Source organism: Tasmannia lanceolata, unplaced genomic scaffold (genome assembly GCF_043159265.1).
Source record: "Tasmannia lanceolata isolate RefF3 unplaced genomic scaffold, GAP_Taslan_0.1 ptg000011l, whole genome shotgun sequence".
In the NCBI taxonomy this organism is placed as follows: domain Eukaryota; kingdom Viridiplantae; phylum Streptophyta; class Magnoliopsida; order Canellales; family Winteraceae; genus Tasmannia; species Tasmannia lanceolata.
In genome coordinates, this window is record NW_027518688.1 from 2,040,152 (window position 1) to 2,065,002 (window position 24,851).

At 40.3% G+C, this 24,851-nt stretch overlaps 1 protein-coding gene across 1 annotated transcript in view; it reads left to right on the plus strand.

Moving 5' to 3' along the window:
* Positions 1 to 24,545, plus strand: part of ACD1 (Pheophorbide a oxygenase family protein with Rieske 2Fe-2S domain-containing protein) — a 73,734-nt gene extending 49,189 nt beyond the window's left edge. Inside the window, exons 5-7 of the mRNA XM_077390304.1 lie at positions 19,652 to 19,811; positions 21,496 to 21,774; positions 24,021 to 24,545. Coding sequence (XP_077246419.1) covers positions 19,652 to 19,811; positions 21,496 to 21,774; positions 24,021 to 24,275 — 694 coding nt within the window. The 3' untranslated portion in view covers positions 24,276 to 24,545. The remainder of the gene's footprint in view (positions 1 to 19,651; positions 19,812 to 21,495; positions 21,775 to 24,020) is intronic.
* Positions 24,546 to 24,851: the final 306 nt, after the last annotated feature.

The window sequence follows — 24,851 nt, forward strand, 5'->3', positions numbered from 1 at the left end:
TGGCTTGAAATTTCATTCTCCTTTGAATATATATCATTTAGAATTTTCCCTTTTTGATTTCCTATTATTTCTCAACCAAATTTGATCTCAATTCAAAGACTAGTTGAAGTGGAAGTCCAAAAACAATGGGAAGTGTGTGTGTGTAGATCAACTTGGACGTTTACCTTTGACAATGGAACACGTTTTTGTTTTCTAAATGGACACTCCATTCAGTTTTAATAAGAGTTTGTGTTGGAATCAAATTCCGACAAAGTCTCCTACTTAATCTCCAAGTACAAGTCAAACTTGATCCAAATGAGTTGCCACTTTAATTCCAACTCTACAACCACCATGATAAAATGTTTTGGGAGTCTCCCAACAAGGGTGGGCGTGTGGTGGTGCCCTCCACACATTTTCCCATGTTGGGAGCTCTCTAAAAATTCAAATTTAAAGTTTTTTTGGTTCCCAATTTATTTTAACTTCAAATTCCACCAATTTCAAATTTTGTGTTCCACAAAAAGAAATTATAAGAAGTATAATTCAAATTAAATAAGTATTATTTAATTCTCTAATTAAATAATTTAGGGAAAATTACAGTTACCTCCCTCAACTTTCTGACACATTCAGCGATAACCCTATAGTTTCGAACTCATCAACTACACCCCCTTACTTTTCAATGTGTATAAGGTAGACCCCCTCTTTTGAAACACTATCAATGCTAATTAAGATTTCTTCCCTAGTCGGTCGACTAGAGAACCTTCTCTAGTCCGCCGACCAAAAACACAGTGGGCCCACATTGTTTGGACGATCCAAAGCATTCATTTGATGGGCCCTAACATAGATAGGGTGTGCCCAAAAAATCAACTCCATAGGATCATCCTAACACTTCGATTTGTGGACGGACCGTCAACTGAGGGGGTATACACATTGAAAAGTCAGGGGGTGTTGATGAGATTGAAACTACAGGGTTATCGTTGACTCTGTCAGAAAGTTGATGGGGTATAACTGTATTTTTCCCAATAATTTATTGATTCACATCCAATGGGAATAAAGGCTCCAATAAAATTTTGAAAATTCTTCTATATGTATTACTTGTTAGTTAACATTTAACTAACACTAAATATATACAACTATACATACACACACACACACACATATATATATATATGAGAAAACGGTTTCTACACACAAGTGTAGATAAGTTATCTACACGCTAGCTTAAAATACAGTGGGGGCCCACATTGTTTGGGTGATCCAAAGCATTTATTTGATGGGCCCTCACATAGATAGGGTGTGCCCAAAAAATCAACTCCATAGGATCATCCTAACCCTTTGAAGCATGAAGGGTTTATACACGTCCATTTTACCTCCATAAATCGTAGGGTTGGGATGATCCTATGGAGCTGATTTTTTGTGGACACCCTATCTATGTGAGGGCCAATCAAATGAATGGTTTGGACCACCCAAACAATATGCCCCCCACTGTATTTTAAGCTAATGTGTAGATAACTTATCTACACTTGTGTGTAGAAACCGTTTTCTCTCTACATATATATATATATATATATAATAATAATAATAATAATAATAATAATTATATCTGGCGTAGCCGGAAGTGCGAAGAACGAGTCGAGGTTGATCAATGTCAACACCAATTGGAATAAACCTTCAAATCCACGAAGGGCGCTCGTTGAATCCACGAAGAGCTATTCTTCGAATGCATGAAGAACGAGAGATAAACAACTTTCTCTACCAAGAAAGAAGTAAATTTATTTATTTCATAAAACAAACATGAACAGTGCAACAACCCTTGCACATAGGGTTTTATAAAAACACAAACTTCTTCTCCAAGTAAATCCCTACTTTCTAAAATTATTTGAAGCCAATTTCTAAATTAGACTCAACTTCTATTCCTAATTGAACTAAATTTTTAAATCTACATGGACTCAAATTATAAGAAAAGGCAACAAGCCATATTTGTCTAAACCTACCTAATAGCTAGAAGGGATTAAATAACTAAATAAAGAAACTCTATTTATACCCACTTCATGTACGTATTGGATTCTTGGGACACTTTCTAAGTTTTAACTTTGCAGCCAAAAGTAGTGGCCATGTCATTCCCTTCCACTCGAAGAGAACTTGACCTCGAGTTCATTGGTGATGTCGTTATAGGACTCAAACTTCAAAGACCTTACTAAATTGACGCTTGGCCCTTTCGGCATTATACTTAGATTTGGACTCGACGAGCTTCTTTTTCTTTTGACACCTTTGGATATCTGCTTCTTCTTCTTCTCCTTCTTTGATATGACAAGGGGCCCATTTAGTGTCAAACATAATTGTCTCTCTACTTGAAAGGGTTTGGGGTCCTCCTCTACTTTTGATGGACACATGATATTGCTCGGAAGCACAAATGGTAGAAATGAGGTATTCTTCCTTATTTTGCTCCTCTTTATGCTCCTCTATATCACACTGCTTTTGATCATCATCTTCAAGCTCATCACCAACGGCTAGATGTGTAGTATGCCGACCACCTTGGGGACACCGATCAAATTTGTGACCCAATTGGTTGCACTTGTAGCACATGATCCGTTGTTCGAACGGTGACTCGTATGAATCATGACATGGGACTTTGGTAGTTGCCGAAGTAGAAAGAACATCTCCGCATCCTCTTATGTTGGAAATGCGTCGGTCAATTTGCTTGTCCCACCAGGAAGATCCAAAGTCACCTTAACTTTTGCCGTCTGCTGTGTCTCTACCACGGCTTGACTCGTGTAAAAAGTCATATGATCATAATCAATGGGTAGAAATCTCTCACAAAGGACTTGACGCATTCACGCCCATGTCCGGATTGGTCGCTTCCCCATCCTTGAATGTGAGAGTCGTAATTGCTCCCACCATGCCAAAGCACTTCCCTTAAGTTTAATGGCCACGAGTTTTGTCTTTTTCTTCTCGAGCACTTCCATGTAATCGAAAAAATCTCTCGACCGCTGCAAATCCACCTTAATACGATATTCGCGATCACGAGCCGCGGTTTGCGGAACACAACCACGGGCATGTCTTGGGTGGATGATGTCTTCGAATTTCTCTTCGCTAGAGTAATCATCATTGGGAAAATATGTAACTCTAGGGTCGGAGCGTGGAACTCAATGTAGAGCTTGAGTGTGCCGTCGCCGATCACTGTCGTCGATTTGGGATTGCTCGCGTTCAATAGGATTTAACCATGTGAATTGCTTCGCTATTTGATTAACGGTAGCCTGGAGAGAGTTAAACATCTCCACCGTCACAATTTCTTGATTTTCTCATTCTCTGTGGGAAGCCATGGAAAGTAGCAAGGCTCTGATACCACATTGCGTAGCCGGAAGTGTGAAGAACGAGTCGAGGTTGATCAGTGTCAACACCGATCGGAATAAACCTTTGAATCCACGAAGGGCGCTCGTCGAAGCTAGGAAGAGCTATTCTTCGAATCCACGAAGAACGAGATAAACAACTTTCTCTATCAAGAAAGAAGAAAAATTCTTTATTTTATAAAACAAACATGAACTAGGCTTTTATAAAAACACTAACTTCTTTTCCAAGTAAATCCCTACTTTCTAAAATTATTTGAAGCCAATTCCTAAATTAGACTCAACTTTTATTCCTAATTGAACTAAATTTCTTAATCTACATGGACTCGAATTATAAGAAAAGGCAATAAGCCATATATGTCTAAAACTAACTAATAGCTAGAAGGAAATAAATAACCTTTTTTTTTAATGGTAACAATTCATTAAAGGGAAGACCGAGACAGTCAAGCCCAAAGTACAAGAGCGAAAAAAGAGAAAAGAAAATACAAAGGAAAAATACAATTATCGAGGGAGGAAATCAAACAACTCCAATCCAAGCCTCTCCACCCCACCACGAGCTAATCTATCTGCCTCCTGGTTTGCCGATCTTCTAATATGATTGAAAACTATGGCAAAATCACATATCCGATCCCATATTTCATCAAACAAGGATGCAAACCTCCAAGGCGGTACTCGCGCACCTCTTAGCCATCTAATTACATTCATTGAGTCACCTTCCACAATTAACGAGCTTAATATTTCACTTGGAATATACTTTATACCTTGATGAGCAGCTTTTACTTCCGCCTCACTAGAATCCGCCGTCCCAATGGGACTGGAGAAAGACCATAACACCTCACCCAAAGAATTCCTCAATACTCCACCAATCCCCGAAGGACCTGGATTGCCCAAGCTAGAGCCATCAAAGTTTAGCTTGAACATACCTGCCGGTGGAGCCTCCTAGTTTTGAACTGTGACTCATTACTATTGCACATTATCCTCCATCCCTTCCATAAGTCATGAGCCGATACAAATAAAAACATAGGGGTAGTTCTCACCCAAGAGATGACCATGGCTATTGCTTGAGTGTAAATGAAGTAAGGAGACTTTGCAACTCCATCGAAAATCCTAGCATTCCGTTCTTTCCATATGACCCATATAATTGCTAAAAAGCAAGAGTTCCATAGCACCTTTCCCTTATTTCTCCATGGAGCCACCTCCCATTGTTGAAAGAGCTCAGATAAAGAAGATGGAAATACCCATGATATGCCAAACCTGGAGAGGATCCCGTTCCATACCTTTCTCGCGATGTTGCAATGAATAAGAATATGATCAATTGATTCCCCGGCCTCAATACATAAAGGGCAATGGTCCATCAACCACATCCCCATTTTACGCAAAGCTTCTAGAGTCTGGATTCTCCCTCTGACAGCCGCCCAACCAAAGAAGCTCACCCTTGATGGAGCAACAGAGAGAGGCAATAGGTGATAATAGAAAGATTTTATGAAAAAATACCAGTCGAGTCCCAGATCCATATCCTTTTGTCCACACCCGATCGCTTAATATAGCAGCCTTCCAACATTTCCATAAATCTAGTAATAGAATCCAATTCTCTATCAAAGAAGTGCCTTCTGAACCTTGGAAACCATCTAACGTCTTCCCCATCTCTTTCAAAACAGTCCTTCACAAAAGCATTCTTTTGACTAGCCACTTCAAAGAGTGAAGGGAACAGAACATTCAAAGGGACATGAGAGCACCAAGCATCACCCCAGAAGCTAATATGATCTCCAGAATACACTCTGAATCTCGTACCCAAATTGAACCGAAATCTGATATTGAGAATGTCACGCCAAACTGTAACTCCTTTTTTGCCAAAGATGTCACCAGATTCCCATAGTCCCGGTTTTACACCTTATTTGCTTTTAATGACTTTAGTCCATAGTTGTGAACGATCTTCGCCAAATCTCCATAACCATTTTCCCAAGAGAGCCATGTTTGTCTCCTTGACTCTTCTCATCGGACCCCCCCACCACCCCATAAAAATCTTCGTTGAATCTACTCTATCCAGTTGACGACGCTTATGGGGCATTTGAAAATAGATAACTGATAAATAGGGATGTTTGCCAAGACTGCCTTGATGAGAGTTAATCTGCCACCTTTAGAAACTAACTTCCTCTTCCATGGATCTAACCTATTCTCACTTCTTTCCACAATAGGTTCCCAAGAAAGCTTGCTAGGTCATCCCTTCCCAAAAGGTAGGCCAAGGTAGGTGGTTGGAAGATGATCCAATTGACAACCCATAATACCGGCAAGATTCATCACCTGTTGATGGTCAATGTTGATTGCAAAAAATATGGATTTTGAGAAATTTGTTCTTTGGCCTGAGATCAACTCATAACATCTTAAAATTGCCCTTAAATTTAGGACTTGCGGTGCTTGAGGAGTGGTGTCGTCTGCAAATTGAAGGTGCGATACCCCTGATTCAGATTGGCCAATCTTGAACCCCTCTATCAAACCCTCTCTTCTCCCTTTATCTATAAGCTAGCTTAGAGTTTCTGCAACAATAACTAAGAGAAATGGAGATAGAGGATCTCCTTGACGAAGCCCTCTTGATGATTTGAAGAAACCTTTTGGGGAACTATTTATGATAACAGAGAACCATGCTGAAGATAAACAACTCCTAATCCAGCCCCTCTATCTTGCTCCGACGCCCATTCTCCCAAATAGATAGTCAAGGCAGTCCCATTCAACTCTATCATACGCTTTCTCCATGTCTAATTTGCAAATCACCCCGCCCATGCCAGTTTTGTATGCGTAGTCCACTAATTCATTGGCTATCAAGGAGCAATCCAAGATCTGTCTCTGGCAAACAAAAGCACTTTGATTTTCTGATATAATGGCTGGGAGAGCACGCTTAAGTCTTTCGGCTAGCACTTTGGCAAGGATCTTATATAAGCACCCTACAAGGCTGATAGGGCGAAATTGTGAAACTTTTGATGCACCATTGACCTTTGGAATGAGGGCTATAAAAGTAGCTCATGTACTACGGTCTAGATCCATCCCCTCAAAAAATTCATGAAAATTTTTTATAACGTCCTCTTTAACAAGCCAACAACTTCGGAAAAAAGCAATATTAAAACCATCAGGGCTAGGCCCTATCCCTAGCCATAGAGAAGACCCTTTTTCGATTTCCTCTTCTTCGAATGGCTTTTCTAGAGCATCACTATCCCTTTCCTCCAAGATATTGAAGTCCACATCAGCAGGCTCAGGGCGGAAACATCTCTCAGATGAGTAAAGAGAAACATAGAAGCCAACTATCTCGAAGATGATGTGTTCTTTGCAAGCGGATAAAGCTCCATCTACTTCTAAAGACTCAATTCGGTTCCTTCTTCTTCTAGCACTAGCAATGGCATGAAAATAAGTTGTATTCTTATCACCCTCTTTCAACCATCTCGCCCTCAACTTTTGCCACCAAGAAATTTCTTCTTGTAATGATAGTCTTTTGTGTTCTTTTAGTCTACCCATTTCCTCCCTTTCCTCATCACCGGCCGAATTATTTTCCTCTGATGAAGTTATGTTTTCAATTCTAGTTTCCAACCATACTTTCCTCTCATTAAACAACTTCGCTCTATCCTCATTCCATTCTTTCAGCTTTTTCTTAACAAACCAGAGTTTTTCCCCGATTACTACATCTGTTGGACCTTCAACTTTATGGCTAACCCACCACCCTCCCAGCTTCTCTTCCATCCTCGGGATTCCCAACCAAGTAATCTCAAATTTAAAAGGCGAAGGACCCTACGATTCCAGTCTTGGGTCAAGGAGAATCAGGCAATGATCCGACACAGAATGGGTAAGAGCTTTCTGATAGGCATCAAGTACCGAGGCTAGCCAACGAGGGCAGATAAGAAATCTATCTAGCCTGCTGCGGCTAGAGCCCCTATACCAAGTGAAAGAGGATCCAGATAAAGCCAAATCCACAAATTCATTGGAGGCAATGAAGTCTGAAAAATCAATCATACACTGGGAAACCCTGTTGCATCCTAGCCTTTCTTCGATAGATCTTTGTTGGAATGAAACCAACGAGGTTGGAGGGAGAAGATAAGTTTCAAGAGAAGAAGATTGTTCTCTTGATTATCATTCAAAAAAAAAGAAAGATTGTTCTCTTGATGTCAAACACACAAAGAAAGTAACCCAAGTTGTTGCTTTTCTCAAAACCCTTCAAATTCACTAAAAACACTTAAATATGAAGAAGATACATGGACTAAAACTTAGCCTACCTTACAAATCCGAAGTTAACTTTTCTTAATTACTATTAGCTTTTCTAAGCACTACTAACACACTATCACATGAAAAATAAAAGCATTACATAATTCCAAAGTGGTCAAGACTTGTCTTCCAAGCTTCCAAGAAAGTAAGAAACTTGAGTCCCAAGAAAGTAGGTAACTTTAAGTCCCAAGAAAATAGGTAACTTAAGCCCCAAGAAAGTCAAGTTACTTGAGTCCCAAGAAAGTCAAGTTGATAGACGATCAAGATCTAGTGGTCAAGATTAATTTCCAACACTTCATTAAAATCTCCTCCAATACACCATGGAAAATTCCACATCTGTCCTACCGCCATCAGTTCGGCCCAAAATAGGCTTTTTTCCGCTCTACGAACTGGCCCATACACTCCTGTGAAGGTCCTCCAAGTGTTATCACCATTACTCCGACTGAAAACTGACAATGAAAATCTGCCTTGCCAGGAGTGTTGCATTTCCCATTTTGATTGGTCCCAAGCCAGATGAATTCCTCCACATACAACCTCAGCAAGTAAAGAAATGAAATCCCAATCAAGTCTAATCCCCATAGATCTGACAAAAGCTCTATTGATATTGCGCATTTTGGTTTCAAGAATGAATATCACATCCGGATTTTGCTTTCGCACCAGCTCCTTTATTTGGGCCTGTTTTTCAAGGGCGCCCAACCCATTTATGTTCCAAGATTAAGATCTTCATCACGAACTAGCACTAATTTTGTTCTTCCCCTTTGGGCAGCTTCTGCTACCCCTATCCAGACCTCCAGACCTCCAGACCGCTGACCCCTATTCAGAGACCCATCATAATTAATTTCAGATCTCAAACGAGCCAATTCTTGAATCGTTTTCCTTGATGGTTCCAATTCAGATTAGTCCGAAAGGTTTCTAAGAGTAAAATCTCTTTCCTCAGCCTTTCTAAATAGATCCCTTAGGTTCTCATCAAAACCAGCATACACAAGCCCCAATCTGTTGCCCATTTCCAGAGAGTGATTAACAAAATATTCCACCATTTCCTCCCTATGCCCCTGCCAATCCAAAGGAGCTATTTCCTCCTGCTGAATTACAATCTCCAAACTATTCTCAACCTCAGAAGCTGATTTCAGAGACTCTGGCCTTCTCTCATTACTGCTTTCAATCAGATACGAGGTATCAATGGGAACTGCCAAGTGTGGGACAATAGGATATAGATCTGGGGCAGCCTACTGGTATTTTTCCGATCTCAGTAGAACAGTGGCCCCTCTCTGTAACCTCCACATTCGACAAAAGAGCAGAAAAACCAACTTGGTTATGAATAGAAAAATTTTTGCTACCTGGATTAGGGGAGAGATGCTGTAGATTCTGTTGCACAGTGATTTCCGGGCAATCCAGCGAGACTATCTTCTCCTAATCTGCTTGTAATAATCCAGCTTGCAATGTCGAAGAACTGGAAGGCCAAGATCCGACACCGAGTTCCAAGGCTGAAATCGCACCATTTGGGGGGCCAGATGCCAGATCTGATAGAATGAAGGAATCGGGCTGAACTCCATTAGAAACCCAATTTGCTCCAGGGTCATCTTGGAAGTCTACGCATCTTGCAACATTTGGAAAACCAGCCACAGAAACCACTTCGGAAGATTGCTTCGATCCCACTTCATGCAACTCGGTCAAGTCCAGGCCAGTAAAATTATGATTTCTGTTGGGCTCCAACTCCGGCGGAGGGACACGATAAACCGAAGGTCTAATGGTCTCAGTCTGCGAGGCCAAAGATATCTGGGGAGAAGGCGATATTGAAATCAAGGGGATTCGGCATGCCTCAACTGCGTTGGACTGATTAATAATATCAGAGGGCACCTAGGCCTCTGAACCATTAAGAAAATCGAGTAGTTTGTATATAATATCTACTAAAAGCCCGTTATGATAACTCAGCCCAACTCCCTTTAAACGAAAAGGGCCCCGAAGAGGGTCCACTGTAACATTAAATGGCCCATATCTAAGCCCATTCGGTGACGTGCAGGGGTTGTCTTTATCAGCCATGCGACCTACAATAGCCGGTTGTGTACAGTCGGTCTCCTTACGCCAACCAAGAAACGGAGAAAGCAAAGGTGAAAGTTGATTAAGACCTTCTGACGACACGAACCTAGATCCATTGGGAATAGGACACATCATCCAGGATGGCTCCATAGAGGCCGAGACATCTGTCACCACATTTTGAAATTCAAAACCAACGCTAACATGCGCCCCTGTGCTATTGCATGCCACCTCCTCCCTTTGACTAACATGCGCGCTCTTCGTCCCCAACCTCTCGACCCTCATGGATTCTGCAGGAATCGACTCAAGGTTAGAGGCGGACATCGCCTCCTTGCTCGACTCGCTGGCTGAATCAACCTCAGAAGGATTATAGGCATTGAAACACCTTCTATGTCCTCCTCCATCCAAATCTGAGTCAGAGAATGAATTCTTCTCCGCTTTAGCCCACAGAGTTTGCCCGGCTACACATACCGGAACAGCTATGAAGACCGGATAGTTAGCACTCGTAATTAGTTGGATCTTCGTTGATTTATAACCTCGCCCCGATTTACAAGATAAGTCCATGGTTACAATCTTGCCAATCTTCCGCCCTATTCTCGCAAAGTTCTCCTCACACCACGCATGAGGTGGAACACCAGAAATCGTCCACCAATCCAGGGTTTCCAAGGATGAAAATTTCTCTGCCCAGGTAGTCATCTCCAAGAATGGTGTATTAGTAGCCGATTTCCATTTGGATTTAGATCTTTCCATGTTCATACTTGGAGAACATATGATGATAACCTCCAGTAGATCTATCTTATACACCTTCAGGGGAATACTTGAATCGCTTCTCCTCCTAAGCCATCCTTCCAAAGCTGGAACATCGCCAGACCAGCCAGGTCGGATTCTTCCCCAAAGGTTTTCAGGAGCTCTATTTATTGAAAACAGAGGGATGATATCCGGGCTTCTGGATGACCTTCGATGACTTTTTGGGTCGTTTGAGCTGCATTCACTATATTCTCATTCCGATCCGAGGCTGTAACATTCCTATCTTGTTGTTCACCAACTCCAATACGGGGAAAGTTAAAGTCCATCGAGGACCAAACCTTTCCGCAATTCCAGCATTCATCGCGCTTACGGAAATTCCGAAAGTTGCATCTGCAACATCTCCAGTCCCCCTTATCTTTAGATCTTCTTCTTTCATGTACTTGCTCCAGCCTTCGAGATTTTCTGTTCTTCTGGACTCCACCTCTGGTTATCCGAACGGGTTCCATGTTCTTCTGGACTCTCCATTTCAAAAATCTTCACTGCACACTGCACACTGCACACCTCATGTCTTTTTGGTGCTTGAGTACCACATAAATCATAATCAAATACATAGAATGACTAGATAAAAGCATTAAGACATGTGATAGATACTAGAAATCTAACACATGATACAACAGTAACTAGGTTTGATCTTATTGGTCCTAGTGGAGAGTAATGAAGGAGATAAACTTGACGCAATTCATAGTTTGCCAAAACTCCATTGCATTGCCCCCTTGGTTTGGCATTGTGAGAACTTTGCAGTCCAAAGCCAAGAAAATATCACATATAGAAGGAAATAAATAACTAAATAAAGAAACTCTATTTATACCCACTTCATGTACTTATTGCATTCTTAGGACACTTTCTAATTTTTAACTTTGCAGCCAATAGTAGTGGCTACGTCAGTATGCCTCGTATTTAATCTAACGGATCAAATCCGTTTGTGCAATCTAATAAAATGCGGGACCCTAACAAAAGGATGTACGCGGGTCATTCGAGTTGTGAGTGGGATTGTTGCAGAGATCCGACGGTCGATCCTGCAGAACCCAATAGTGGCCCCCACTGTGATCTCGCTCCGTATTTAAAACTACAATTGCATTGGGTCAGTGGCCTCCATCGAGACGTAACCTTGAAGATGACCATCAGATCATCATATCCCTAAGTCCCTAACCGCATCTAGTATGTACAAGTCGTTTCTCCTCTCTTCATCTACAGAGTTGAGTCCTATGGGGACTCCTTTTAACCCTTGAGCCACTCATGGTATACCATTCTTGTCAAGCAATTTAAGGCCCGCAAATGCATTTGCAAAACATTTATAAAACTTTCTAGTGTTTCAGAAAACTTTTGATAAACCGTTTATTAAATCCGCTTGGCGAGGCTATTTAATAGGCCTACCGCTCTGACCCAAATCATAGATGTCTTTCCCTAAAATTTAGTGCGAAGAATTCCGTGTTGGGTATCCCTATTGGCCTCGAGGGTTTGTCCCAGGATCTAGCACTATCCGAATGTGACTCTAAGCAAGAACCATTATAAGATAGACTAAAAACCCTAGTACGGGCCCACAGACTAATATGACCCCTCTGGTCAAAGGACACGTAAAGGGTCCTGTCTGGTAGAACAACCTTATCTCCTCTTGTCCACAGGTTGTTCAAATGTGATCTTGTTCAGTGTGCGATCCAATTGTCGCACCCACACTTCTTGCTTAGGGTCCACTACCCAGATGACTGAGATAAGTCACATCATGACTCGTGGATGTAGGCGAGCATGTTGCTAGTTGTATACAGGAAGAGCTGTCCAATTTTTACCCCAACCAGGAACTATTAAGGTCTCCAAAGAACCGAGATACCATATCTTCTTGCTCCCTTGGATCTGTGAATCCTCAAGCATGGCATTTCTACCTTGCTACCTAAGGACGAATATGTGTCATAAAACAAGTACATCACACACATTCAAATGTATAAAACCCAATGTATGTCATGAAATAAAACTTGTATTGATACTTAAGTCAAAGGAAATACAAAATATACCGGCTTTTGGGGCACTAACTCTTAAGTCTTAACAGTTATATTTCTTCTTCAAAAAAAATAAAAAACTCTTATATCATTTAAAACCTTTTGTCCATGGTTTCTACATACTATTTTAAATTTAAAATGCTCCAACATGATTCATTTGTTTTGGTGGTGGTGTGGGGAAGAGAAAGTGTCTTCCTATTATTATCCATAGTTTCTCGAGGCTCTTATCCATCAACTGTCTTGGCCATGCATCTGCCCCTTGGACAAGTGGATTGCACGAATGAGACCACTGTTATCTTCTTGAGTTTGTTGACACAATATGTAACATGAGTACTGCCCTCTCCGTTTAAGCAGAATCCCTCTCGTCTCTACTAATCTTAATTTGTTAAAGCAGAATATTGTTGGGACAATATTAAGCTACATGAATATTTCCCTCTCCTTTTAAGCAGAATACCTCTCCTCTCTACTAATCTTAATTTGTTCAGGGATAACATCCTAATACATAAATAGAGAAATATTGAAGCTCCCTTGTCTGATATGTATGGTTTAACCTAATGCTATAGTGTTTTGCAATAAAAGGGCAAACTCTATTAGGTCTTATACCCATGCCTAACTAAGTGAAGCTTGTCTACCATCAAATCCCTACAAATGGTGATAAAGCAATTAAAATAAATGATAGCTCAGTTCTTTCACCTCCATACCCTTTTCTAAGAACTTGCTATAGAGATACGGATCTAGTCTAGACGACTCAACAAAGCTGAAGACGATCTGACCTCTGACAAACTTCTCTTTTTAGTGTGGAGCACCACAACCTCTCTCCTGTTGTGAAATGATCACCTCCTATTAAGGGATGTGTATGTTTTCCATTGTTCAAACATGTTCTCATGATGAAAGTCACCGCAAGATGTGCATTCAGAGTGACCAAATCAATATTCCATGCAAAAGATGATTTTCTTATGGAACATGGAAATCTTCAAAATCTATCTTTCCCTTGAAAATCTCCTAGATCCTTGGGTGTGCTAGTCATTGTAGGAGTAGCTTGGATGGCGTCTGTGAAATGTTGTTGAAACGTGTTCTCATGATGAATATTATCACAAGATGTGCATTCAGAGTGATGTGTTGCTTTCAAATCAATATTCCATGCAAAAGTTGATTTTCTTATGGAACAAGGAAATGTTCAAAAACTATCTTTCCCTTTGAAATCTCCTAGATCCTTGGGGGGTGTTAGTTTTGAAATCTCCTAGATCCTTGGGTGTGCTAGCCATTGTAGGAGTTAGCTTGGATGGATTCAATGTGAATTGTTGTTGAAACATGTTCTCATGATGAAAATAACCACAAGATGTGCATTCAGAGTGATGTGTTGCTTCTTCTTTTTTGAATGCAGATCTATGTGAAATGGTTAGAAAATGTTGAGAATTTTGGACAATACCAAGAACGTAGCAAATATGTATAAAAAAATATTGAACTTATAAACCTTATATTATATGGGACTAGTGCAATGAAAACAAGTAGAGACCTAAATAAAGATGAGCTCCCTTTTTTATGAAAATGCAGTTGTTATCAACTCAAAGTTGCATTAAAGAAAAGAAAGTCATAAAGCAAGATATCATAAATTCAAATAGTTCATATAAAAGCTAGTTTCTCATAAAAACTCATTAAGTCAATGATAGCTTTGTAATTATTTTGTAACTCTCTGTCAACTTGCCTACTTAAGAAAGTAATGCTTGGATTCTTGCCAAAATGTGTAACATGATGGAGTTTTTAAGTCAACTGTGAATTTTGAACCTTGGGACGGACTAGCTAAAGACATATGGTCTGTGTAAATTGAGATCAAAATCAATGCCAGCTTACATTTAACTCCCAGTCCTTGAAGACTCTCAAGGTAAAACTTTTATGTGCATGTTACACACATGTGTATCTCATCAGCTTGAAAAACAATATAACAACTGTTCAAGGAGTCATTCATTTATTCATTCTTTGTCATTCATGATTACTCAGAGTACTTGATTGTTCCTTCTATTTGGTTGATGTGATTTATATTCAGTTTAAATCTTTGATTTTGAACCGATAAGAACTTTTAGAATTTCTCTAGCTTTTTCTTTGAAAGTTGACATATTTTATTAATTCTCAAAAAGCATTCGGGACCATAGTCCCAGCCTACATTACAAGAGAATAACATTATACTTGTAACCAAGGAAGTATACACAGAGCAAAAGGTCAAAATTATCCCTTTCCCTCCTCTATCCTTCCTTTCTAAAATTATCCATTAGATATTTTAAGATGTTCATCCCACAACCTTTTTCCGAACCTCGTTTCCATGATTGAACAATGATGAAAATTCCCAGACCAGAGTGCCTCCATTTAGCGAAAGACCTTGATCTCTCAAGCTAACGTGAGACTACAACTTTCTTTTAGCTGAACTAGGATCTTGAATTACCTTTGCAGAGAATGACCCTTCAAGAATTCTTTCTAACAATTGTCCTACCTTCGACCTATGGGATTGAAACCATCGTCACAATTTCCACAATCTTAGTACCGACTTCTGAGTTTCCTACAATCATTCTCTTCCCAACCTGTCTCTGTACAATTAAATAACTCTGAAACATCATGTCTAAATAGATTGAAATCAAAAGCCCTATGCACTACTCCACCACTTGCAATTACTCCTTTACTGAAATCCTTGGAAGACAACACATAGTCCCTAAAACATACATCTCTTCACCTCTCAAAGTGGGTCCTTTAATCCTGTAATCCAACTTTTGGTTTAGCCTCTTTAAATCTTTCTATTGTATCATCTGCAGCTCTTGTTTGCATTGCCCGGATCATTTCTCTTGTTGTTCCTAGATTCTCCTAGTAGGAGATCCCAAATACATCGCCCATTGTTAGAAAATCGTTAAAATCTTCCAATTCTGGATGCTCAGGTTCTTCCACAGCAGTCAGTACCAAGACTCCCTTACCTTTGTCTTGTCTACTTGATTCACTAGGCTGCCCTACTTGACCCTCTTCCACCTCAGGGCTACCTAGCCCCAATCCCTGCCCATCTTCATCCAGGGTTGCGCGCTTAGATTCCAGTTTTGTAATAGCCAGATGTTTCTCCTCTTCCCATAAACGCCTTTGCGTTCGCCTTTCCTTTTCTAGGATCTTGTTAAAAATGGGCAAGTTACGAAGGGGCGTATGAAGCTCCTCCTCGCTATTCAAGGTGACCTGGGAAGGGGACATACCCACGCTTTGGCGAACTTCTGCCCGTTCTTTCAGCCATTGCTTCTTAAGAGGAGAAATTAACACCTCACTTAGGGTAGGAGATTCCTTCCTCGCCAATTTTTCATTATATTTGAGAGTTTTTAGCAGATCTAAGTCCCCATCCACCATGGAGGTTTCTCCCTTCATTACGCTTCTTGTATCATCAAAAAATGTTGTTCCAGTCATACTCGTACCAAGCGCTGTTTACAAGATTCTCAGTTCATGGAGACTTTCCGATTGAGGCTTTTTCTTCCTAACCTCCTTTTTAAGATACACACATTTAATCTTCCTGCTCAGAGCTGATAGCCCACCATGGGTAGCCAAGAGGCAAGCATTCGGTCCAGAGCCTCTTCTGATATTGCATTTATGCGCACGAGTACTCTTTACATCTGAGCTCGAATCCGCTCTAAAGAACCTATTTTTTAATTTTAAAGCCTTCCGCTCCTCGGCTGATTTTAAGCTGAAAAAGTCCACAATATCCTTTCTACCCGCCTTTCCTTTTGTGCCACGTGGCACAACCCTAACTGACTTTGGAGCATTTGGCAGAGTCACGGGTCCCCTCAACTTAGCCTCCCTACTACCTAACGAGACAGTGACAAGCTCAGGGAGACCAGGCGGGTAGGTGGGTAATTCAAAATTTGAAAGGGGGACCACTGGTTCCAATTCACGCCCAGTGACCTATGCCACCTTTTACGATGGGCAGACCACTGCCGGTGACTCTTTATCGGTGGGAGACTCATCAGAATTCCCCAAAAATGGAAAATTGTCTTTACTACTGGAATCTCCCACTACCGACAAAGCCAGAGAATTTATTCGATCTTCAGACACTACCTTAACCCCACCGAGTACATAGAGGAATCTACCATTAAATTAATTGAATGAGGGATGGATTTCCACAGAGGGGATATAACTAGGGCAGAGGCAAAGGTCAAACAATGGGTGTGATTTCCAAAAAGCTGGGTCTCTAGAACCTGACCCCGATGCGAGCCAAGAATCTCCACCGTGGCAGAGGACCAAGCATGAAGTGGAATATTATAAAACCGAAACCGAACAGTTCTAGCTCCTGTATTATATGCCGGGAACCATGGATGGAGGGAAGAGAGGAATCCCCCGAAAGCCTCCCCTCCCCTCCTCGGCGGAGAATAGATGTAGCTTGGGCCTCCGAATCAATGCGGAAAAGGATCTCCACTGTGCTAATAGCAAAGGGTTTTTCCTATTCCGGAAGGTCCCAGAATTTTTTAGCTCAAGCCCAAACATCCCGTAATAGCCAGGAACCAGATTTCAAGCAGTGTTGCATGGATTCGGATTCGCGTGTCGGAATCCAACACGAATTCGAGGTATCGGATTCGGCAAACCTCCAAAAGTAGGATTCAGATTCAGTAATTTTTAAATAAAATATAATTTTCAAAATTTAAAATTTAAATATATGTCTATGCATATATATGCATGAAAAAATTGAGGGTGGAGGGTTAAGGCGAGTTTAATATTAAGAGAGTTGAAGGAGAAAGGGGGCCAATGTTCGAGGGTCGAGGCGATAGGGCTTTTATTAAAAGAGTATGGGTCGTGCTTTCACATAAAAAAAGTTAAGAAGAAAATATGTTTAAAGGGTAAATATACAGGATTCGCATTTCGAAAGAAAAAAAGAAGAATCGGATTCGCCCGAAAAAAACAGGATTACAGGATTCGTGCCGGACACGGCTACGACAAGAATCCGGGTGTGTCCCACGTGAATCCATGTCTGATTCGGATGCAGAGACGTGTCGACACTGATTCGGCATAGGGGGGCAAAGAATCCATGCAACATAGATTTCAAGCTACCAATAAGACAGCTTTTAAGATGTCTTTTTCTTTCTTCTACTACCGGAAAATCCAGGCTTCGATCCTCTTCGCGGGAGGCTACTTGGGCCTGTTTGGGTCTCCACACTAAGTTTTGGTTTTCTCTATTACGAGGTTCCAAGCATTTTCTCCACAAGGTGCGTGTACCAAAGTTTCTGTAATTACATTTTGAGCATAACCAGTCACTCCTGTTCAAGAAAGGCCTACGACATGATTCCACAGCTCGCCGACAAGGAACCTTCCTAGCACTAAAATGCAACCTCCTCCCCCTAGTATCCCAGTCCTCCATACTTCCCAAAGAACCCTTTTGCAATCTCGATGGGTGCTCAAGGTTTTAAATTTCAGTTTCGTTATGCATTTCGGACCCGCAAAACTGTAATTTCGACCGAAATGCCGAAATTTCGTTCGAAATACTGTATTAGAATAAAAAAGTAATATTATACGCCGTATATAATTTCGGTCGAAATTCCTGAAATTTCGGGAAACAGATTCTTTAATTAAATTAAAATTTAATATTATATTTCGTCCAAAATTACCGAAATTTCGACTAGAAATTACTTTATTTTACAAAAAAATTAAGAAATGCCGGTCCTCTACGTGTTATACTCCCCTTTTTTTTTTGTCAAAAATTCCATGCCCTTTTATACAAAATCTCCAGATTCTGTCCATTTTCACTGGGGCATTTTTGCCATTTCACATCCCTCAAGTTACACCAAAAATCCCGCCACATGTAAACCTTATCATGCCACGTGTTTCCGTGTGAGTAACGTGTTGGGTTGCTTATCTCTCTCTCTCTCTCTCTCCGGTGATATTTGCCCATTTTCTTCTCCAGGCCACCGCCTCTTCTGTGTATGTAATATAGACTACTCTTTTTACCCTGGAAGTTTATTTTTCAAGAAATTGCCTCGCAAAGCTCGTGATTAAAATATAAAATACAAGGTGAGTTTGTGTTATTATCAAAACATGGTACTGTGAATATTATGAAAATACAAGTGAGTTTGGTAGTAATCTTTATCATCATCTCCTCTCTTCTCGGCAGTAATCACCCACATAAATCTCCGAAGAGCAATGGCTGCCGAGAAACCCTCATTGTTGAACTCAAAATCTAGAGAAGAAGGTTTTCATACTTGAAATAAAAAATTTGTGGAAAATAAGGGTTTCAACCTATTGTTGAACTTGTGATTCTAATGAAAGGAGATGTTTATTATTAAAAAAATCAGTTTTTTGGGTTAAAAATTTTGAGATTTCACCCATTTCCGAAATTTCTGGCGAAATTATCGAAATTTCGGCGAAATAATGTATTGTTTCGGGTATAGTTGATTTCGATTTCGGTCTTCACCGAAATCTGAAATTTCGGATTTCGGTTGAAATTTCGGATTTCGATCGAAATTTAAAACCTTGCCATTGAGACCATTGGGGCCTCTCCGAGTTGGTATCCTGCCCAAATGAAAATAGAATTCTTTTGCAGCAAGGATTAAATATCCCAAGCGATTCAAAAACTTCCATGACAGAGTAGCCTCCATCTAGGCAAGACAGATAAGGCTCTGAAACTCGCTCAAGGTTGATTCCACCCTCGCATAAAAAGCCTGGAGATTGCTGAAACCCATAAGCTCTTGGAGGGATATTCCTCCGGCTTCTAAAAACGTCCCTGATAGTCATCTGGATCCCTTTGTTTCGTGTGGAATGTGTTTTTATCAAACTCCACCAACTTTATCTTCTCTTTCTTATTCTTATCGCGAAACGTAATTGAAGTAGGCTTAACATGGTACCTGAGCATAGGTGATCAAGACTCAAAGGCTATCTTCAGGCAATACGATAGAAGTACAGTTTCCTTAACAGCTCCAGCATCCCGAAACCCTGGTTTCCCCAATTTTCTCGTCTCCCAAGTTGAAAAGCCTAGTTTCAGAAACTTTTCTCTCTCTTCCCAAAACCATAGCTTCTTATTTGTTTTCTTTCTATGTATAGAATTTCTCTAGTTTTAAGAGTATGTGTTTGAGTTATTTGGTTGGACATGCAATATAAGGGATATTATGGCCGTGAATCTATATCAAATTTTTATTTACCCTAAAATTTCTTTACTAATTTAGTAATTTTCCATGCAGTTATTTTTTGGGTTACGTGTTTTATTAGCTTGTGTTTTATATTATATTTTACCAATGAATATGCTATTTCCAGGATTGAGATTGACACAAAGCTTCCCATCTTGGGTGAGCAAAAATGGAAAATATGGATTTGTTCCTTCAATATACCAATGGCTCCTGGGAAGACTCGCTCAATTGTTTGTAGTGCTCGAAACTTTTTCCAATTCACAATGCCAGGGCCTGCATGGTGGCAGGTCAGTAATTATTTTTAAAATGTGCATGTATGCTAGTTACTAGTTAGTCAGGGAAAATTTTATATGGTTCTTAGAATCCCTGTGGAAGAAGAGAGAAGGGAGCGAGATGGGGAGAGATGATTGATGCATTTCTAGTCAATGACAAATGAAAGGTTGAAGAGCATTGAATACAGTCTACACTGAAAAGAAAAAAAAATGCACTTATGATAATTAGAAATATTCTACCTAACCTTTTGAAGAAAGAAGCATCATAGAAAAAGAGAAAAATAGTTTAAATAGGATATAGGAAAGGGGATTCTAAACCCTAGAGAGATCGGTTTGATTGGACATTCAAATCGAACCATCATTATATTATTTTTATTTTTCATTTCTTATTCATTGAACCAACTAACAAGTTTTTTTTTTTTTTGAATGATAGGTGTCTCGACTCCCTTAAAGTAGCATTGCATAAATATCTCATATTCAACTGTTTCTATTGTTCCTTAAGTCTTAAATGCGACATCAGAAACCCCCTTTGAAACTCTCAACCACATGTATCGGGTTAGCCTAATGAGCTCCTGATCCCAGATACATTGAATATCACCTCCGTTGGCTTTTAATACTACTACAAACCAAGTGGCTTGCTATCGAGTTCCTCTATCAATTGCCCTTTTAAGATTAAGAGATCATTTTCTACATCAATTTATGGAGTTGCCTGTTGCAATCATTGATTTGCAGATATAAAATGGTCTTACCATATTCATCTTTAATACAGGATTGAACATCTCATCAGAATCTAGAGGCCATGCTTCTGATTATAAATGACTTTAAAATGGTTTTCTTTATACCTTTCAATAATTTATGCTTCATTGCAGCCATCTTGTCCATAGTAGGTTGATCTGATGTATCATTCTTGTGGGTCTCAGATTCATTACCTAAAATTCCTGCTCACTTCTTCTTCAAAAACAAAAAAAAAAAAAGGTTTTGGATTTCTATCTACTTATGCAGCTAGGCGTAGCTGTTCTATAAAAGCTGCTGCCGTTGTTTTCTTTATTTTTTCAAAGTCTTTCATATGTCTCCACAAGAGTAATGGGTCTCTTCAAATCTGGCTTTCTGCTGTTTCTTCAATTTCGTATGTTTTCTTATGACTGTTGATACTGATTTTCTACTGTTCACTCACTTGTTCTTCATTCTAAAGACTATTGATACAAGATTGATAAAGAACCATAGTTAACAACAGATTATCCCCCTTAATCTTTGAAAAATATTGAGGATCATAAAGGCTTTTCTCATCATAATTAACATGTTAGAGATTAATCTTTTGGTTCACATTGATACCCTTTGGAATCAATGTGGTATCTTTAGATGATTTGCAGAATTTTCCTGATCTTCTTGCTTGCCTTTTAATACCCAATAAAAAGTGAGTAAAGACTTATGGGTCATTCTAAGGACGTCTGAAAGGTGGCGATTACAAATATATCCCTGAGTAGGTCTTCATCTGGTCATTGCCTGTGATTTTCCTTCTTAAAGCTTATCACTATTTTTCCTGCTTGGGCGGGAGTAGTACTAGGATGGGTGACCTCTTGGAAGGTCCTCGTGTTGCACCCCTATCACTTTTTAATACCCTTTAAAAAAACAGCTTATCACTATTATTTTCATGCTGCTGATCTGACATGCATTTTCCTTCGCTTCTGTGATTATGCAGGTGATCCCTAGATGGCATGAGCATTGGACTTCAAACAAGGTCTATGACGGTGATATGATTGTCCTTCAAGGTCAAGAGAAAACATTCCTTTCCAAATCCGCTGAGGCTTCTACTGATGTCAATCAGCAGTACACCAAAATCACCTTCACTCCCACACAAGCAGATCGTTTTGTTTTGGCCTTTCGGAGTTGGTTGAGGCGATATGGCAATAACCAACCTGAATGGTTTGGCTCTACCATCCAACAAACTATTCCATCATTGACCTTATCCAAACGTCAGGTATGTAAGCTTTGCCAATATAATGGATCACTTGGTTTATTCGTTGACTGTATATTGTAGCTGAATTGCTGGAGACAAATAACTAATAACATCAGTGAAATGAACTACAAAATTTTGGGCCTCTTTGGATGCTACAGAGGTCAGTCCTTATTTGTAAATAAGAGTATTTTAAGCATTTTCTCAAAACTCCCCCGTGTCATCGTGAACTACCCTGAGTCGGCTTCCCTTTGCCCTGGCCGCGTGCCTTTTTTTGCCTTACAAAGTCAATAAAAACTCCTTTGACTCTCCTGAGTTATGACTGCCTCAACTGAGTACTCAACCGCATTGTGCCAAGTTGACTGGGATTTTCTTTGACCGCGTTTTGACTTGCATCCGCATTTTTTTTTTAAAAATTGACAAATATATTAATACCAGCAAAATTACAATGGGGACCAGTAGTCCCACAAAATTTACATCGTATGAATTGCCCAGGAGCACTCCTTGGCCCAAAAGAAAAACCCATTACCCCTTACATTACCCAATAGCCTCAATTTAATCGAAAAAGTGCCATATTTGTGGGACCCCCAAGTCAAGATCGTGACCTGCCACGTCACACCGATTTCTCCACTACAATCCGCTGGCAAATTCGATTTTCAAAAATCTCGCTCGAAGGCCCAGAGCTATTGTGCTCCCCTAACTGTGCACGATAGCCAACCACCCATCATCATCATCCGATCTCCAACGGCCTCCACCTCGAACCACCACCAAACGGCTCCCCATTAAAAATATATCAAATCATTCCACCATCTTCTCCAAAACCAACTTCCACTAACCCAAAAATCATCTAATCCAAAAGTATACTCCTAGCCCTAACCCTAAACCATAGCCCTAATGACTATACTACTCCCCCACCTCCTTCCCCAATCAACCCTAACCCTAACAACCTTAAAATCCCCCTCCTCTTCCTCCTTCAAACCTTAACCTTACAAGGTTCATTGCCGCTATCCACAACCCGCCTCACCTCCATATCCAACGTCCTTTTTCCTTGAAACCGAACACCCTTTTCCTTACATCGGCCGCTTCCACAGCCTCCAACAACTCCCCCATCCATTTTCTCCATCAACCCTAAATAGATCCGGCCCTTTTACCATTAAATCCGGCCTTCTTGAGCCCAGCTCCGGTCATTCCGCCCTATAAATTGTCCCGGGCTTTCCATTATCCCCGGATCCGATAATCCACGGCCTCTACGGCCTTGCACTGCCTATAACTGGCCTTACGCAGCTCCAAGTCTAGCATCCCACAGCCTTTCATGACCACCGGAAACCATCACGGTTTTTCCGGCTCCAAATCCAACTTCACGGCCTCCATGGCTTCAGATCCGGCCTCCACGGCTCCCAATCCAGCCTCCACAGCCCCAGATCCTGCCTCCACAGCCCTAGATCTAGCCACCACAGAAAAGCCATGTTCCAGATCTAGCCTCCACGGTTCCTAATTCAGCCTTTGCAGCCTTTGCAGCTCATCTTTTGCAAACCATGGGAAAGACGGTAAAAAGAGGGTTAGTAATGAGGAGAAAGAGGGAAACGGAGAAACAGGGAAACGAGAGAGAGAGAGAGAGAGAGAGAGAGAGAGAGGGAGAGAGAGGGAGACGAGAGAGGGGAAGATATGGGAGAGAGGGGACGGGAGAGAGGAAGACGAGAGGGAGAAAACAACTCCCTCCCTAAGCCGACGCCCTAGGGAGGGAGCTTTTTTAGTCGCCTTTTTTTTCGCCCCTGATACTGTTTACTTGCATCCACATTTTGAAGCACTGATTTTAAGTTGGTATTATTTTCTAATGTGACATGAAGGCCTCTGTAGAAGTCATTAACTCTTATCTTTTATAAGACGACCTGTTATGGCTATTATTTACAAATAATAATAATTTTCTTTCTAAAACCTGTAATGGCTATTATTTGCATATGATAATATTTTGAGGAATGTTAAACTCAAGGGCGCCCTTGCAAAAATTGGGTGAAAGGGCACCCCCATTGGTTGGAAGTTATTAAAGTGCATTTATAAGATGGAAAAGTCAAAGAACATTAATTGCACTTTGGTGACATGCAACCAATGGGTGCGCTCTTTCATCCTATTTCTGCAAGGGCACCCCTGAGTTTAGCATTCCTCTAATATTTTTACTTACTAATAGATTTGCATATAAGAAGATATTTAAGAGGTATCTAAAGACGCTCTTTGTTCTTACATTTTTTGTTAACCTGTAACTTTTCTTGCAGATGTTAGATAGATATGAACAGCATACACTAAAATGCTCTTCATGTAAAGGAGCTTATGCTGCCTTCCAGATCTTACAAAAGGCACTGATTGGTCTAACAGTCATCCTATGTGCAACTTCTGGGATTCCTTCAGAGATGTGGTTTCGGGTTCTCATAGGTGGGGCCGCAATTGTGAGTGCAGGTCTTGCCTATTCTCTGTATGAGCTCCAGAAGAACTTCGTCTATATCGATTATGTTCATGCAGAGATTGATTGACATGTCTTGGGAATAATGGCTTAAAGTGCATTATTCGATGAGACGGTTTTGATTGTTTGGTTGATTACAGCCTAAGTAATTGATCCATAGTCGCTTATTTTATTTGATGCATTAGTTATGGGAAAATAGAGAAATATATTGAAAGTTATGTACTTTGTACATATTTATTGGATGAATATAACTCAACATGGTAAGTTTTGAAAGAGTGTTATGGAAGTTGTAAAGAAGGCATGTTATTGAATAGAAGAAAGGAGTAGTTTATGCTTGTCACTTCGACTTATTTTTAATTTTTGACTTGGTCTCTGGTATGACCGAGCCAATACTAAATATTTTGTGTTGCAGGCTGGGACTCCTTGTCAACTTTCAAAAAAAATATAACTCAACATGGTAGATAGTGTGTATTGTTTCATTGTAGACAAAATCTGGGTGGAAGGTTTATGCTGTATATTGATGAGGAAGCAGAAAGAAGAATTGGCATTGTTTTATGCTATGCATTTATGAGTATCTCTTGATATATATGAATCAGTACATCTTGAAACAGAAAGATGTGTTCCATAATTTTCTTGTGGGACTCAT